We start from the raw sequence: 13,549 nt of genomic DNA, 5'->3' as shown, positions 1-13,549 counted from the left end.
TAAAATATTATAAAATGGTTGCTAAATTTTTTAGACAGGAGCTTTCAAAGTGATTTCATAAAATAAAATTATAAAACTTACAAAATACTAGTAATGATAACTTCATAATTAGTATGATATTGACGTAAATTTCTAAAATTTTAAAAAGAATTTGGGATATTTTCAAATTTTTTCTAAAGTAACTTATAATCTTCTAATATTGAATCTTACAAGTTTTTTATCTAAAAATTTTAATAAACATATTTTATAAATTTTGAAATATCTTATAAGATGTTTTAAAGTTCGTCCAGACGTATTTTTATTTTTAAAATTTTAACAAGTTAGTTCAATTTTCTTCAAATTAATATAAGGTTTGTCATTAATAACATATTATAAAATTTATAATTTTATTTTATCCGAATATTTTGATATATATATATATTTAAAAGTAAGCTCAAAAAATATCTGATAAGATGTAGGAAGTTATAAAATTTTATAAATAAACTCAAACCAAATTTAAATACCATGTGGTATGGGCCTTATTAGTTAGCCCATTGTAGAAGGCCTATACGTGTGAGTTCTTGCAAACGTAATGGGGTCCAATTGAAACACTTTACCAGGAGAATAATAAGACTAGGGTTTCGTTCAATTAGAATAGGAATATATTTCCTTTGAATTGCTAAGGTTCGGCCATCTGATTCAGCTACAATTGAGTAATCTCTTCTGCTCTCTCTTCCTCTCCCTCTCTACATCGTTCATGGCGAACAGTGCGTACTCTCTTCTCTTACTTAATTTCTTTTTGTTGAATTTTTTTTTGTTGAATGATTGACGAATTTTTGGTGGGATTATTTAAATGCAGCTGCTACGAGGTCGTTTTTGCAGGTGGCGGCGACGGAGGAGGCGACTACGCCTCTCAGAGTCGTTCAGATTGAAGGACTGGTAAGCTTTTAATTGCAGAGAAGAACTAATTGTTTTTGGAGTTTGCCAACTGTTTCGCTTCAGTATAGGGTTGATTTCTGGCTGTTTTATGTTAAAGAACCTTTCTTTTTAGGTGATTGAGCCGGAAATTGAGGGTTTGGGCTGGTGGGGGAAATCTAGTAGCTATTGGCGTTTTTGAAAGTTTAATTTGGGGTGGCAGGACAGTATTTTTAATAGGAAAAATTGATAAATTGTTGGTGCAAAGTAGCGGACCGTGTGAAGAGTTAGTGGGCTAACTTTATCCCATATTATTCGGTGGTTCTATTTTCTTGCATCTTGTACATGTGATTCTTGATTATTGGAAGAAATTTGAACCTATCACAACTGTGCCAGATCTAATGCAATTGCATGGTTTGCTACTTTTTTCTTCAATTGTCTGTTTGTCTTTTTCTTGTTCTTTTTTTTTTTCCTGGAGATAGTTCATTAGTAATGTCAAAATTTTTCATTAAAAATTTCTCTTTAAACGCTTGATACAGGTTATTTTGAAGATAATAAAGCATTGCAAGGAGTTCTCTCCCGCTCTGGTTACTGGGCAGCTTCTTGGGTTGGATGTTGGCAGTGTTCTTGAAGTTACTAATTGTTTCCCATTTCCGGTATGCCAATTTCTCTAGCCACTCATTTCTATTTTGTCAGTTAATAAATTGAAGTTTCACATCATATTAGAATATATGATTATCATTGATGCTATGTTTTATGACCAAAGTATCTAAAATATGATGTTGCAGATTCGTGAGGAAGATGAAGAGATTGAAGCGGAAGGTGCTAATTACCAGCTTGAAATGATGAGATGCCTGAGAGAGGTTAACGTTGACAACAATACTGTTGGATGGTAAGTAGTCTCTTCCCCACAAGCTTGGTCCACCTTACCCTTCCGCACTCAGCATGGATCATGCCTGCATCTGCATGTTGGGAAATATTTTGTCTTGATTTTCAAAGAGGATATTCTAGTAGTATGCGTAGTCATGTCTGAGTATTTTTGCTTGACAGCTCACTATATGGGTGTTAAGTCTCAACTATAAATGATTGAACTCTTTTCATATACTTGATGATAATACTGTGAACATTTCAAACTTGAGTTTTTGCACTAAACTACAGTGAGAATTACCTATGCTTGAAGTGATATTGAATATTTTCACTTCAATGGCGTGAAATCTAAGTGTGCTGTTGTATTATACGCATAACAGCAGCACCTAGAAATCCCTCAGGTGGGCCATCAGATGTATGTCAAGTCCTTCAAGTATGGATAGTCATTCCAAACTCAGTAACCTAAACTCACGATAGAAGTACAAATTTTTTTAACATTGTTTTTATGTTACAAAAACTGTCTTAATATTATCAATGTGATTTAAAAATAACTTCCTTTAGGGAGGGAAGTGTGAGGTACTGACCCACAAGATTTAGATTGAATTTGGAAAATTCAGATGAATTCCCTTAGTTTGGTTCTTTTTCTTGAATAAAAGTTCTGAGGAAGTTCCATGATTAGAAGTTGCTGAAACTGTATAGTCTGGTTTATTTGTGTCTCTAGCTTCATAATTGCTTCTGGGAACTCAAGAGGCTTGTAAAGGTCTGGATTGGGAACCAAAAGCTCCATATTTGTTATAAGGACCCATTGGCATTTTTGTATCAAATCAATAAGAAATTTTAGAGTGCTGATTGTAGACCTATAGATTAAATAAATAATACCCAAGTAATGTTGTCTGTGCAAAAAGGTTGTTGATTTCATATCCATCTATTAATTTAAACAATCTGAAATCAAATGCTTCACATAATTCAATGCCATCTTATTAGTAGCATCGACTCTACCCTAGGTATCCAGGATGTTGAGTAAAAGCTTTCCAAGGAGGAACGAATTACTTAGAGATTAGTTCAATGGAATCTATGATTTTCCTCAACATGGAATGTGGTGAATTTTTTTTCTTGATAATGTTGGTCTATCCAGCTGTTAAAGCTGGTTCTATGACCTTCATCAAATTATTTAGACCAGAGTTATTCAACTGTTCTGCAATTTGCTTTTTAATAGGAGCCACTTGTACAGTTTAAACACTCATTTTTCTTTAGATTTGAGAGTTCTTTTCATCTATTACAAAATTCATTGTGAAGTATGTATTACAATGTTGTTGCTGATGTACATAGCCTTTATCATCTAATTCTAATGCATGGTGTGAATTTTTGTTAAGCTTCGTGTGTAATGCATCTTTCTATTGGAATGTCATAGTCATCCATGGTTTTCAGATAAACTTGTTATGTAGCATTTATGGACTGTTTATCTGGAAGTCATTTCCCTTATGAATCTTGGTAATTTCCATACAGGTATCAGTCAACTTTGTTTGGTTCTTTCCAGACAGTGGAATTGATAGAGACCTTTATGAATTACCAGGTAATATGTGGCCATCTCTCTCTTGGTATACCCTGTAGTACTTTACTGGTCTACCTCCTGGCTTGAAATTTTAAATTAAAGAAAAATATCAGTTGCACCAGTAGTATGATAGTTAAGGATGCTGCTGAATTTGGAACTTTTCCTTCAATTTTCCATCCTGAGAACATCTTCCCTTTGTAGGTACCTTTGCTGGAGTTTCTGGGTTTTTTATTTCATTGTTTGGAAGAGTTTCAACTTTTAGTTACAAACGCTGAGTGACTACATGCTTAAGCAAGATCTGGTCATACTCAACCAGGACCCGACACTCTATACTGTTGCTAGTAACTTTTAAGTTGGTCTGAAAATAAAAGACAAATGTATCCTCTAATTTATCCAGTATCATCATAATATTCGGAATCAGATGATTGTAGTCTTATTACTTGCATAACTACTGCTCTGAAAACAAGGGTGTATCTTGTCAAGTCATGTTGGTTTTATTTTGTATACTTCTTTGGTTGCGCTCTACGGCATGTAAATGATTCATCCAGACAACAAAACATGGGCCCATCAAGATGGCTGAAATTGCCTTTACTCACTAGCTGCCAACAAACCATGCCAATTCCTCACCCCTGAAGTGATGTGCAGCGTTACCATATGCAAGCATTCTGCATTAACTTCATGGTAATTGTTGGTTTTGTGTATCTAACAAATGCAATTTGTATGTTTGCAGGAAAATATAAGACGATGTGTCTGCATCATTTATGATCCATCAAGATCTAACCAAGGCGTCCTAGCTTTGAAGGCACTGAAACTTTCTGATTCATTCATGGAGCTTTACCGCAGTAATAACTTCACTGGGGAGAAGTATGGTTACTTTTATTCTGTACCTTTAGTGGAAAGTAACTTGTTATTAGTTCTGATTGATTCTTGAATGAGTTTAAATATAAACATAAATTCTATATTTTTCATTAATAATGGCATGCTTGTCAGGTTGAGGGAGAAGAATCTTTCATGGGTGGATATCTTTGAAGAGATCCCTGTAAGCTCTTGATTTTCTATTGCTGTTCAATTGATTCAATTCTATATATCCTGTTACTTTATTGACGTAGAAGAGCTCAAGGGCCTATTATATCTATTAATTTTGTATGCCAATTAACTGGGGGGGTAGAATTGTGGCATTACTTTTTATGGTTAAAGATGCCTCTTTGCATAAGTTACTCGGGATATATCCCCAGCTCGTAACTCAGTTTTCCAGTGTCCTGCAGTTATTCTTTATATGTAACACAAGAAAGGATGAACTCATTTGGCAATTGAAGAAGCAACTTAATACTTGACTGAAGTAATGAATGTAGAATGATCAGATATTTCCGAAGGAGATTTCCTTTTTCCCGCAAGGGGTATTGCACCCGGAAAAGTTTTCCTTGTTCAGATAACTTAGTTTAATGACTTGAATGGTTGATGTAGAATGATGGAATCTTAGCATATCCTGGTTGAGCCAAACAGAATCCTTTTAGAAGGTTGAAATGAGATGCAGTTCTGTTTCTTCCTTCTAGATTTTACATGTACATCATTCAATCTCTCATGCATGGCACATAGAGCACTTTGGTCCTTACTTTTTCTTCTTATGAAGGTATAACATTTGTTTGCTTGATGTATTAGTTAAACAACATTTTAGACTGATGGTCAGATATGAGGCAGTTGCTCAATTGTTTGTGTCTTTTTGTTTGACAGATTAAGGTTTCAAATTCTGCTCTTGTCAGTGCTTTTATGACTGAGTTGGAGGCTGATACTCCTGTCACACAGGTATTCAGATTTGCTTAGTAGTGCTTTTATTTACCCACTGATGTGAGTAAAACTTCTAACTCGGGCGCGTTCTTGCGACAGTGTGATTATGACAGGTTGCAGCTGTCAACTAGTCCATTTCTAGAGAGAAATGTGGAGTTTCTGATTGAATGTATGGATGACTTGTCAATGGAACAACAGAAGGTGGGTGTTTCCAGTCTTGCACATAGATTACTGTGATCAGCTGATAAGATAATAACCCCCCCTCCTCTTTTAGTTTCAATTTTACTACAGGAATCTCTCTCGTCAACAAGCGCAACAGCAGGCATGGCTTCAGAAAAGAAGGTAAATCTCCAGATAAGTGGAGTGGTCATCTTTTAGTTTCATTAAGGTTTAGTGGCAGTTTTTGCTGTAGCTATTGTTATGTTCGACGTTTTCCCTGTTTCCCTCATTTTTTGGGGGCGATGCGGCTTTGTGGGGTTAGGAAAGTTCCTTCAAGTTTCTTCTTCCTGCTGATTTTATATGGAGTGAGGCTGGTAGCTCGTTTGTTACAGTTCTGACACCAGTTCTAGCCCTGTTGACATGTTTAGTTTTATTTGGCTTTCACTTCTGTGCAGGTTTCTTTGTACATTATTCTACAGTCATTTTTGATTTATACATGATTTGGCGTTTCCTCCTGTAGGGCTGAAAACATGGCCCGGAAGAATGCGGGGGAAGAACCATTACCCGAGGAGGATCCTTCAAATCCCATCTTCAAGCCTATCCCTGAGCCATCAAGATTGGATAGTTTTCTGATAACAAATCAAATTGCTAACTATTGCAACCAAATCAACGGGTAGGTTTTCAATATCTATCAATTGGTTCTTTGCAATTCTTTCCCCACTTCCGTTTATGTGCAACTACTATATTTATTTAGCAGTTGAGTACTGCTTACATATACATAATCTGCGAACTTATGCTGTAGGACATTTTTCTGTTTGTAGCTTGTCTATTTGGTACTTTTTGCCCCATATTCTTGCATTCATTCCTTCCCCCAAAATATTTCATATCTGTTCGCTTGGTGAGCCAAATAAGTTCCAGGAGGACCTCAGTAATGTACATATTTTGTTCGGTATGTGTATGACTGTTCATACTTAGAGATTTTCTTACTAATATTACTTTGTGTACAAGTCATTGTGGGTTTTACCTATTCTGCTGATGATCCAACCTGTATGGTAAATCCACTTGTTTTGGACTTGTAGACAAAATTTTAAATGATTAATCAAAATAGGTCCTGAAAGTGTTGTGTGTATTAGCTGTATTATTCATTATGATACTACTTGTTAGCTTTCATGATTTCATTTGAGGCAGAGTCTGATATTTTAATCTGCTACGTTCGAATCTGTGCGTAAATGACTTTTATCTCAATGTACCACTTGCAGAGTGGCTGGACAAAGCTTTAGCAGGCTATATCTGATGAAAGCTCTTCATGAGAACTAAATGAAGGCATCTCAAAAGCTGGTTGTGGTCAAGCTATTGCTGCTCATGGTCTTGTAGTATACCAGACAACGCGATAATTGTTGCATGGCATGGTAAAATGGAATTTTTTGGTCCTGTGGGTCTGTCTTTTTTTTTTTATTTGGCTCGTTTGCAGCAACCTTTTGATTTCTTATGCGGCGCTTACTAGTCGTCAGACGACAAGAAGGTAATCCATGAGCTCTAGAATAGATTTCTGATGTAATAGGAAATACTTCATATCCTGTTGTTTATAATTGATATTTGGATCCATGCTGTTCTGCTGCATGTATTTTATTCTGTGGTCTAATTTTATTTTTATGCATTCTACCATTTTGTTTATGGAGGAGTTGCTATGATGTTTTTCTATTTTTTAGGTTAACCACATCGGTGTCTCCTCAGCTACATTAAATTACAGAAATTGCCTACACTATTTCACATATTTTTACAGTTTGCCGATGTAATAATAAAGGTAGGAGTTGGTGTAAGCCACCAAAGAGGTGTTGGGTTTGAGGGGTTTCAGGTGTAACAGTCGATGAGGGTAGCAGTAAAAATAAAGGCGGAGGGACTGCACTATTTCACATATTTAATACTTGAAGGGATTGGATTGTATGATAATTGGCAATTTTTGTACCTCTTTATGTTACTACTGTCCCCGAGTCCACAATTCGAAGTTCAGAGTCCACAACGGAGTATAATATCAATTAGGGTTTTAATTGTAATTAGATTTTGTCTGAAAATGTTTAATTATATAAACTTTTAAATCTCAAAATACATATTTTAAAGTTATAAATAAAAGTCTATGTATCAAATAAATTAATAATGGGCATCGTATGAGTCTCCCAATTTCAAAATATATTCTACAATATAAATTATATATAGTAAAATTCTATAAATTAATAATTTATAAATTAATAAATTCTTTAAAATAATAAGTTCTTCTGGTCCCGATTAAGGCCTTTGTAAAAAATCATCAAATTCGATAAGATAATAATTTTTTGAAAAATTTCTTTATAAATATTTGGTACCATTAAAACTCTAATAATTCATAAATTTTATAATTATAAATATTAAATATGAAGTTTGTAATACTTTACGCATTTGATCATTCATGAATGATTTTGCCATGCCTTTTAGATGAGAAGATATGGTTGGGTGTTATGAATTATTTTATTTTCATATTGAGATTTATATAGTATATGTTTCATTCATCATGCATGAATATATTTAATTGGTTATAATAGTTATTTAAGTGCAACGAATTAATGTAAATATGTATATTTTAAGTAATTTCAATAAATTGATACATGCGTCCATGAATATAATAGTACATTGTATACAATAAATTGATATTATACATAATTTAATTAGTTACAAAGAATTGGTTGATGCATGAATATAATCAATAAAATATATATGAATTCATTTATTTTCAATACTTATTAAATTTACTGAATTTAAAAAGTCTCTCTTTTAATTATAAACTATTAATTTATCCATAAATTAATATCTCTCTAAATTAATAAAATTTCATGATCCCAAAATTATTAATTTATACAGATTTTACTGTAAATACAAATTATTATCCTCTCAAAAATGAAAAGATAATTAAAAATAGTACCAACTCCAAATGTTCCAATTTTGAGACTAAATTGATAATTTAAAGAGCGTGTGACTACTGCATATTTCGATTCCCCTAACCTATGGGATCAAAGCGTAGTTTTGTCTATTTTGCTCATTGAGGTTTGTATTCAACAATATTCACTCTAATAGACCTTAATCTGACTTTTCAATACGACAAACTTATACTTCTATATATGTACTCCAAATAGATACATAGATGGATAGATACGTAGCTTTATCTCACAATATTATCATCTGCAAAAGTTGCATTCTAGTCACAAAAGCAACTTCTGAAGCGTTTTGGTTAAACACACTACGTGCTGGGTTAGTATCAGTCAGAAGCTACCAACCATAGTAACTGCGACTATGTTTAAACAATATATATAGCAAGAACTAAAGTTAGGTAGATTAAAAATCACCTCCATTGAAATTTGGCATAATTATGAATATACTTCGTTGTTTGAAATATTACAAATACTCACTGATGTTTGGTAAAATTATATAATCCTTGGATGGAGGTATGAAATTATCAAGAATGCCCTTACTGTATTTTTTCTTTTAAAAAGTTAAAAATTTATAAAAAAATCAAATTGGATGGATAAACAAAGTTGAAAAATTATAAAAAAAAATTATTCACTTATTCAATAAAAAACAATTTTTTTTTAAAAAATGAATAAAATTATGATTCGTAGTCTATAAGGACATTTTGGTCAGTTCACCATAAACAATGGATGAAAACTTAAAAGGAGACTAATGGAATGGGATGATTGTTCAATGATCACTAAAATCAGGAGAATATTGATAATTTTTCAAATAATGAAGGGGTATTTGTAATTATATCAGAGCTCAGAGAAGGTCGCTGTAATTTACCCTTAAACTAATTAACAAAATTAAACTAGGAGTATATAATTTTCTCCAAAACATGCAACTACTACTGACAAATTCACAGGACAGGAGGATTACAAATAGTTAAAGAGGAGATGTTTGAATCAGTAGTCTGCAATGTCAATGAAAAACTTAGTGATATGAAAATACAAAAGTAGGTGCAGTTCAAAGTTTTCCCGTTCATGATGTCCGTGAGACGGCCGAGACTGGCGATTTGACAATCTCAGAAAGCTTCCATTCTGTTTGGAACAGGAGTCTTGATGACCTGCAGTATTTGCACCACTTCAGCCATGGAAGGCCTACTCGAAGGTATCTGAGAAGTGCATACCAGGGCCAGTTTAAGAACCGGCAGAACCTCCTCTTCCGGATACTTTCCCATGCTCAAATCCACGCAGTCTAGCACGTTTCCTTGTTCAAGCAACACCCTTACATGGTCACTTAGTATAACGACATTGTCCTCTCCATACTCGACCGGCCTTCTGCCCGAAACCAACTCAAGAATCAGGACACCGAAGCCATATACGTCGCATTTCTCGTTGACTCTTAGGCTCTGGCATGCCAGTTCTGGGGCCACATAGCCTGGTGCACTTTGAAATCTGTTGCTAACAACATGCTTGTCAAGCTTCGTTAGAAGCCTTGCTAGTCCAAAGTCTGATATCTTTGGGTTCAGATTCTCGTCTAGGAGTATGTTGCTAGGCTTTATGTTGTAGTGTATGATCGGTGGGCGACATGAGTGGTGCAAGTGAGCAAGTCCTTTTGCTGTTCCCATCACAATCTTGAACCTGTTGGCCCAAGTAAGTGGCAAAGAAGAAGGAGACGGTTCGTGTAGTTTTGCTTGTAAGCTTCCTTCTACTGCGTAATCTGATACCAGAAGCTGCAATTGAGGAGTCCAGTAGTAACCTCTCAGTGGAATCAAATTGGGATGTCTTGCTTTCCCAAGAATTCGAACTTCACGATCAAATTCTTCTTGATATTGAAGTGTATTTGCTGTAATAAGCTTCTTGATTGCAACCGTAGTTCCTTGTCCTCCCACTGAAGCCTTGTACACGGTCCCAAATACTCCTTCCCCAATCTCAGCTGCCTTATTAAGTACCGAATCAAAACTAGTACTGAGCCAATCCGGAGAGGACTTTGAGTCGAAAAGAATAAGTTTCCCTGCAGCCATGTTGGCCGATCTTGTGGAGCTTGAGCACATGCTTTCCAAGGCATTGTCAACAAATGCAATTCTCCTCCGAGCTGAAGCATTCAGCAAGCTTATCACAACCACTCCAACAGCAATCACAGCTGCAGCTGATATTGCAACAATAGCTGAGACGCTGAGAAACCTGTGGTGCCTAAAGTTTGTTGAACTTCTTGAGCGTTCATTTCCTCGATTTTGGCCTCCCATTTGATTTCCATAGGCGTAGGGATCAAGAACCAAAGGCTTTGGGACGTTCAGCTTACATGGTCCCTTCAACAACGGTGAACAAATACCGAGATTTCCCTCAATTGCGCTAGCATCTAAGGTCTGGAAAATACCTCCGGCAGGAAGCCGACCGACGAGCCTGTTGTAGGATATATTAGCAATGAGAAGATTTTCAAGTCTCCCAAGTTCTTGAGGTATTTCACCACTCAGCTGGTTGACCTCCAGCTTCAGAATCTTGAGCTTGCTTAATAATGACATTGATTCTGGTATTGGGCCACTCAGATTGTTATGGGATAAGCTCCTGCGATAAAATTTATGATTAACATTCCACTGACCCCACAAAAGAAAAACTAAAAAAGAGATAAAGAAAAGGAAAAACCTGCATGCAAAATTATGATCAATAGAACTTTTAAAAACTCACAGCAAGTAGAGTGATGAGCAGTTGCCTATTTCTTCAGGAACTGGACCTGTCAATGAATTTCCATCAAGCTGGAGGATGGCCAAGCTGCCGGAATCACATATATCACCTGGAATCGATCCAATCAAGCCGCTACTGCGAAGATCTAAAACAGTGAGGTTCTGAAAGAAACCAAGCTCCGGTGGCATCCTCGACTCCAGATTGTTCCAGGACAAGTTCAGATATCTCAACCTGCTGAAAAGCCCCATTTCTGCAGGGATATCTCCTGTGATATTGTTCCCTGACAGATCCAATATTTGAAGGGTCTCAGAAAGCTTACTAGATGCAGGAGGAATGGACCCTGTCAACTCATTTCTTGAAAGATCCACTTCGTCCAATTTCATATCGAACAAACCTTCCGGTATGCTACCGTTGAAGGTGTTTCCTCTCAACCGGACCAGGGATAAGCTGGAAATTTCAGCAATGGTGGTGGGAATGGATCCACTCAACTTGTTATTAGATAGACTAAGAAACTTCAGTGACTTCAAGTCTCCCATAGAAGTAGGAAGAGATCCTGTCAGGCCATTGTTTGAGAAATCTAGGTATTCCAGGCTGCTCATTTGACCAATCCATTGAGGGAAATCTCCAGTAAGAAAGTTGTTGGCTAAACTCAAGAATTTGAGTGCATTTAGCCTCTGCAAAGACTGTGGAACTGGTCCAATCAAGAGATTGTTGCTAAAGTCTAGCCTACTCAAGTGTGGACAGAGGCCAACATCAGCTGGTAAGGCTCCTGAAAACTGATTTCCATGTAAAATAAGCTCTTTCAAGTTATGCATGACAGCCATGCCAACTGGGACGGGTCCCGTCAGCAAATTGTTGGAAAGATCCAGCGTTCGGAGCCTCGTAAGCGACCAAATTCCCCCAGAAAAATTCGGGTTCCCAGAGAAGTGGTTACTAGACAGGTTGAGGTGATTCAGGGTTGTGCATCTGGGAAGGGTGCTTGGAATTGGCCCTTCGAGACGATTTCCAGCAAAAGAAAGATACCGAAGTGAAAAACAGTTTTGGAACATGTCATCAGGTAGAGGCCCTGATAGAGAATTTTGTGACAAATCAAGAAACTGGAGAGAAGAAACGTCGGAAAGAGATGAAGGGACATTGCCTGAAAGGGAATTCTTGCTAAGATTAAGCCTTTCAAGATTTGGTATAAGAGCCAATTCCGGGATGATGCTGCCCGTAAGATTGTTGCTAGACAGAGAAAGTACCTTCAACGACTGCAACTTCTCCAGGCCCCTACCAATCTTCCCCGATAGGCCCAAGCCATCAAGTGAAACTTCCGAAACCCTGTTGTTTCCAGGGTTGCACTTTATGAACTTCCATGCACAGGGGGATTCATCATCTTCATTCCAGGAATCCAGGGACTTGAAAGGGTCTTGAAACCCTGATTTCAACACGATGAGGCCCAGAACATCATCGTTCAGCTGAAGCGTTTCTCCACCGAAACACCCCGTCAGAAATGTGAGACACACAAACGAAATCATTAGCACTGCGTAACACCTCATTTTCATCCCCATTCAGCACTCGAAGATGAACACAGATAGATTTTCAGTCACTCATTGGTGAGCAAGAGAGAAGTTTGTTATTGTGGTACCACGGAATGTTCAGATCTTGAGTTGGGATTGCTAGATATGGCTCAAAATGAGATGAGCTTTGCTCACGGGAGTGACTACACTCTAGAGAGAGAAAAGAAAGAGAGAGAGAGAGTTATTACAGTTCAGCTTATGCCCATTGAAATGGACTGAATGTTTTTTACATTTCCTTTCAATTTTTTCCGGGGGATACAAGACTTTAATGAAGTCATGCAAACACAGGAATTCAAGCAGAATGTTTTTAACTTTTTTCTGGTGAAAATTTACAATTATTTCTATCATGACAAAGTACCAAAGTTGGTCCAACTGTGGACACCATATTTTCTGACACACACCCCTCAAATTGGTCCAAATCTATATATAAAAACACACACAAACACATTAACTGTGAGTTTTTGTGCTGCAACCCATCAAGAAAAAAGATGAATGTTAGCATTTCAATTCATGGTGTGTCGCTTGTTATGTCATCTGCTGTTTTGTCCCTTCTCATAGTTTTTCAACTTTTTGAAATTCTTTTGGTTTTGGTAATTTCAACCTTTTGAATTCACCTTTTCAAATGGGTCTCACATTTTTCCTTTGTTGTAATTCGTGGTGAAGAATTTTTTGTAATTCTACCACACAACTACCACTTCTTGGCATTTTGTGAGGGAATGAATTGGAAATTTCAATTTACATATAAAATTATACTCCTTTCTTACGCATATCATACTTCAAATCTTCTCCAAATATACAATTTTAAATTTTAATATTTTGTCATGTCGTTTCTTTAAACAATTTATACTACTCTAAAGCTTTCAATGCATTTTTTTTTTTTTTTATTGAATGCAATTTGAAACAATTTATCTCCTGTTTAGGGAAGTAAATTGCTTCATTTTAAAAAATATATGGGGTAAATTATTGTATTTTAGAAAATATAGAGGGTAAATTGCTGTTTTTGTTTTTCATAGGGGAATGACTTGCTCATTTATAATATCGTAAGGGGGTTGTTTGTATTTTTTTTCATA

General features: G+C 36.0%; 2 protein-coding genes across 2 annotated transcripts; one reads left to right on the top strand and one right to left on the bottom strand.

Moving 5' to 3' along the window:
• The first annotated feature begins 574 nt into the window (after positions 1 to 574).
• TIF3H1 (translation initiation factor 3 subunit H1) lies at positions 575 to 6,931 on the top strand. The gene is made up of 12 exons (XM_011075519.3): positions 575 to 746; positions 839 to 918; positions 1,434 to 1,550; positions 1,683 to 1,786; positions 3,268 to 3,334; positions 4,044 to 4,177; positions 4,304 to 4,352; positions 5,045 to 5,116; positions 5,198 to 5,299; positions 5,373 to 5,440; positions 5,778 to 5,930; positions 6,517 to 6,931. The coding sequence occupies exons 1-12, from the start codon at positions 737 to 739 to the stop codon at positions 6,572 to 6,574; spliced, it is 1,014 nt and encodes a 337-aa protein (XP_011073821.1). The 5' UTR covers positions 575 to 736; the 3' UTR covers positions 6,575 to 6,931.
• A 2,162-nt stretch (positions 6,932 to 9,093) lies between these two features.
• LOC105158684 (Leucine-rich receptor-like protein kinase family protein) lies at positions 9,094 to 12,800 on the bottom strand. The gene is made up of 2 exons (XM_011075518.3): positions 10,924 to 12,800; positions 9,094 to 10,803 (listed from the first exon to the last, which is right to left on the bottom strand). Exons 1-2 carry the CDS (start codon positions 12,468 to 12,470, stop codon positions 9,321 to 9,323), a joined length of 3,030 nt encoding a protein of 1,009 aa, XP_011073820.1. The 5' UTR covers positions 12,471 to 12,800; the 3' UTR covers positions 9,094 to 9,320.
• Between the last annotated feature and the right edge of the window lie 749 nt (positions 12,801 to 13,549).

This window comes from Sesamum indicum, linkage group LG3 (genome assembly GCF_026168435.1).
Source record: "Sesamum indicum cultivar Baizhima isolate 11 linkage group LG3, ASM2616843v1, whole genome shotgun sequence".
NCBI classification, from domain to species: Eukaryota; Viridiplantae; Streptophyta; class Magnoliopsida; order Lamiales; family Pedaliaceae; genus Sesamum; species Sesamum indicum.
The sequence above is the reverse complement of the archived record's forward strand: the minus strand, read 5'-3'. Positions and strand labels throughout refer to the sequence as shown.

Coding starts and splice junctions, on each gene's coding strand:
- TIF3H1 (XM_011075519.3), top strand. Junction 919..1,433: donor TCGTTCAGATTGAAGGACTG/GTAAGCTTTTAA, acceptor CGCTTGATACAG/GTTATTTTGAAGATAATAAA. Junction 1,787..3,267: donor GACAACAATACTGTTGGATG/GTAAGTAGTCTC, acceptor ATTTCCATACAG/GTATCAGTCAACTTTGTTTG.
- LOC105158684 (XM_011075518.3), bottom strand. CDS start 12,470: ATGGGGATGAAAATGAGGTGTTACGCAGTGCTAATGATTTCGTTTGTG. Junction 10,804..10,923: donor TGCTCATCACTCTACTTGCT/GTGAGTTTTTAA, acceptor ATTTTATCGCAG/GAGCTTATCCCATAACAATC.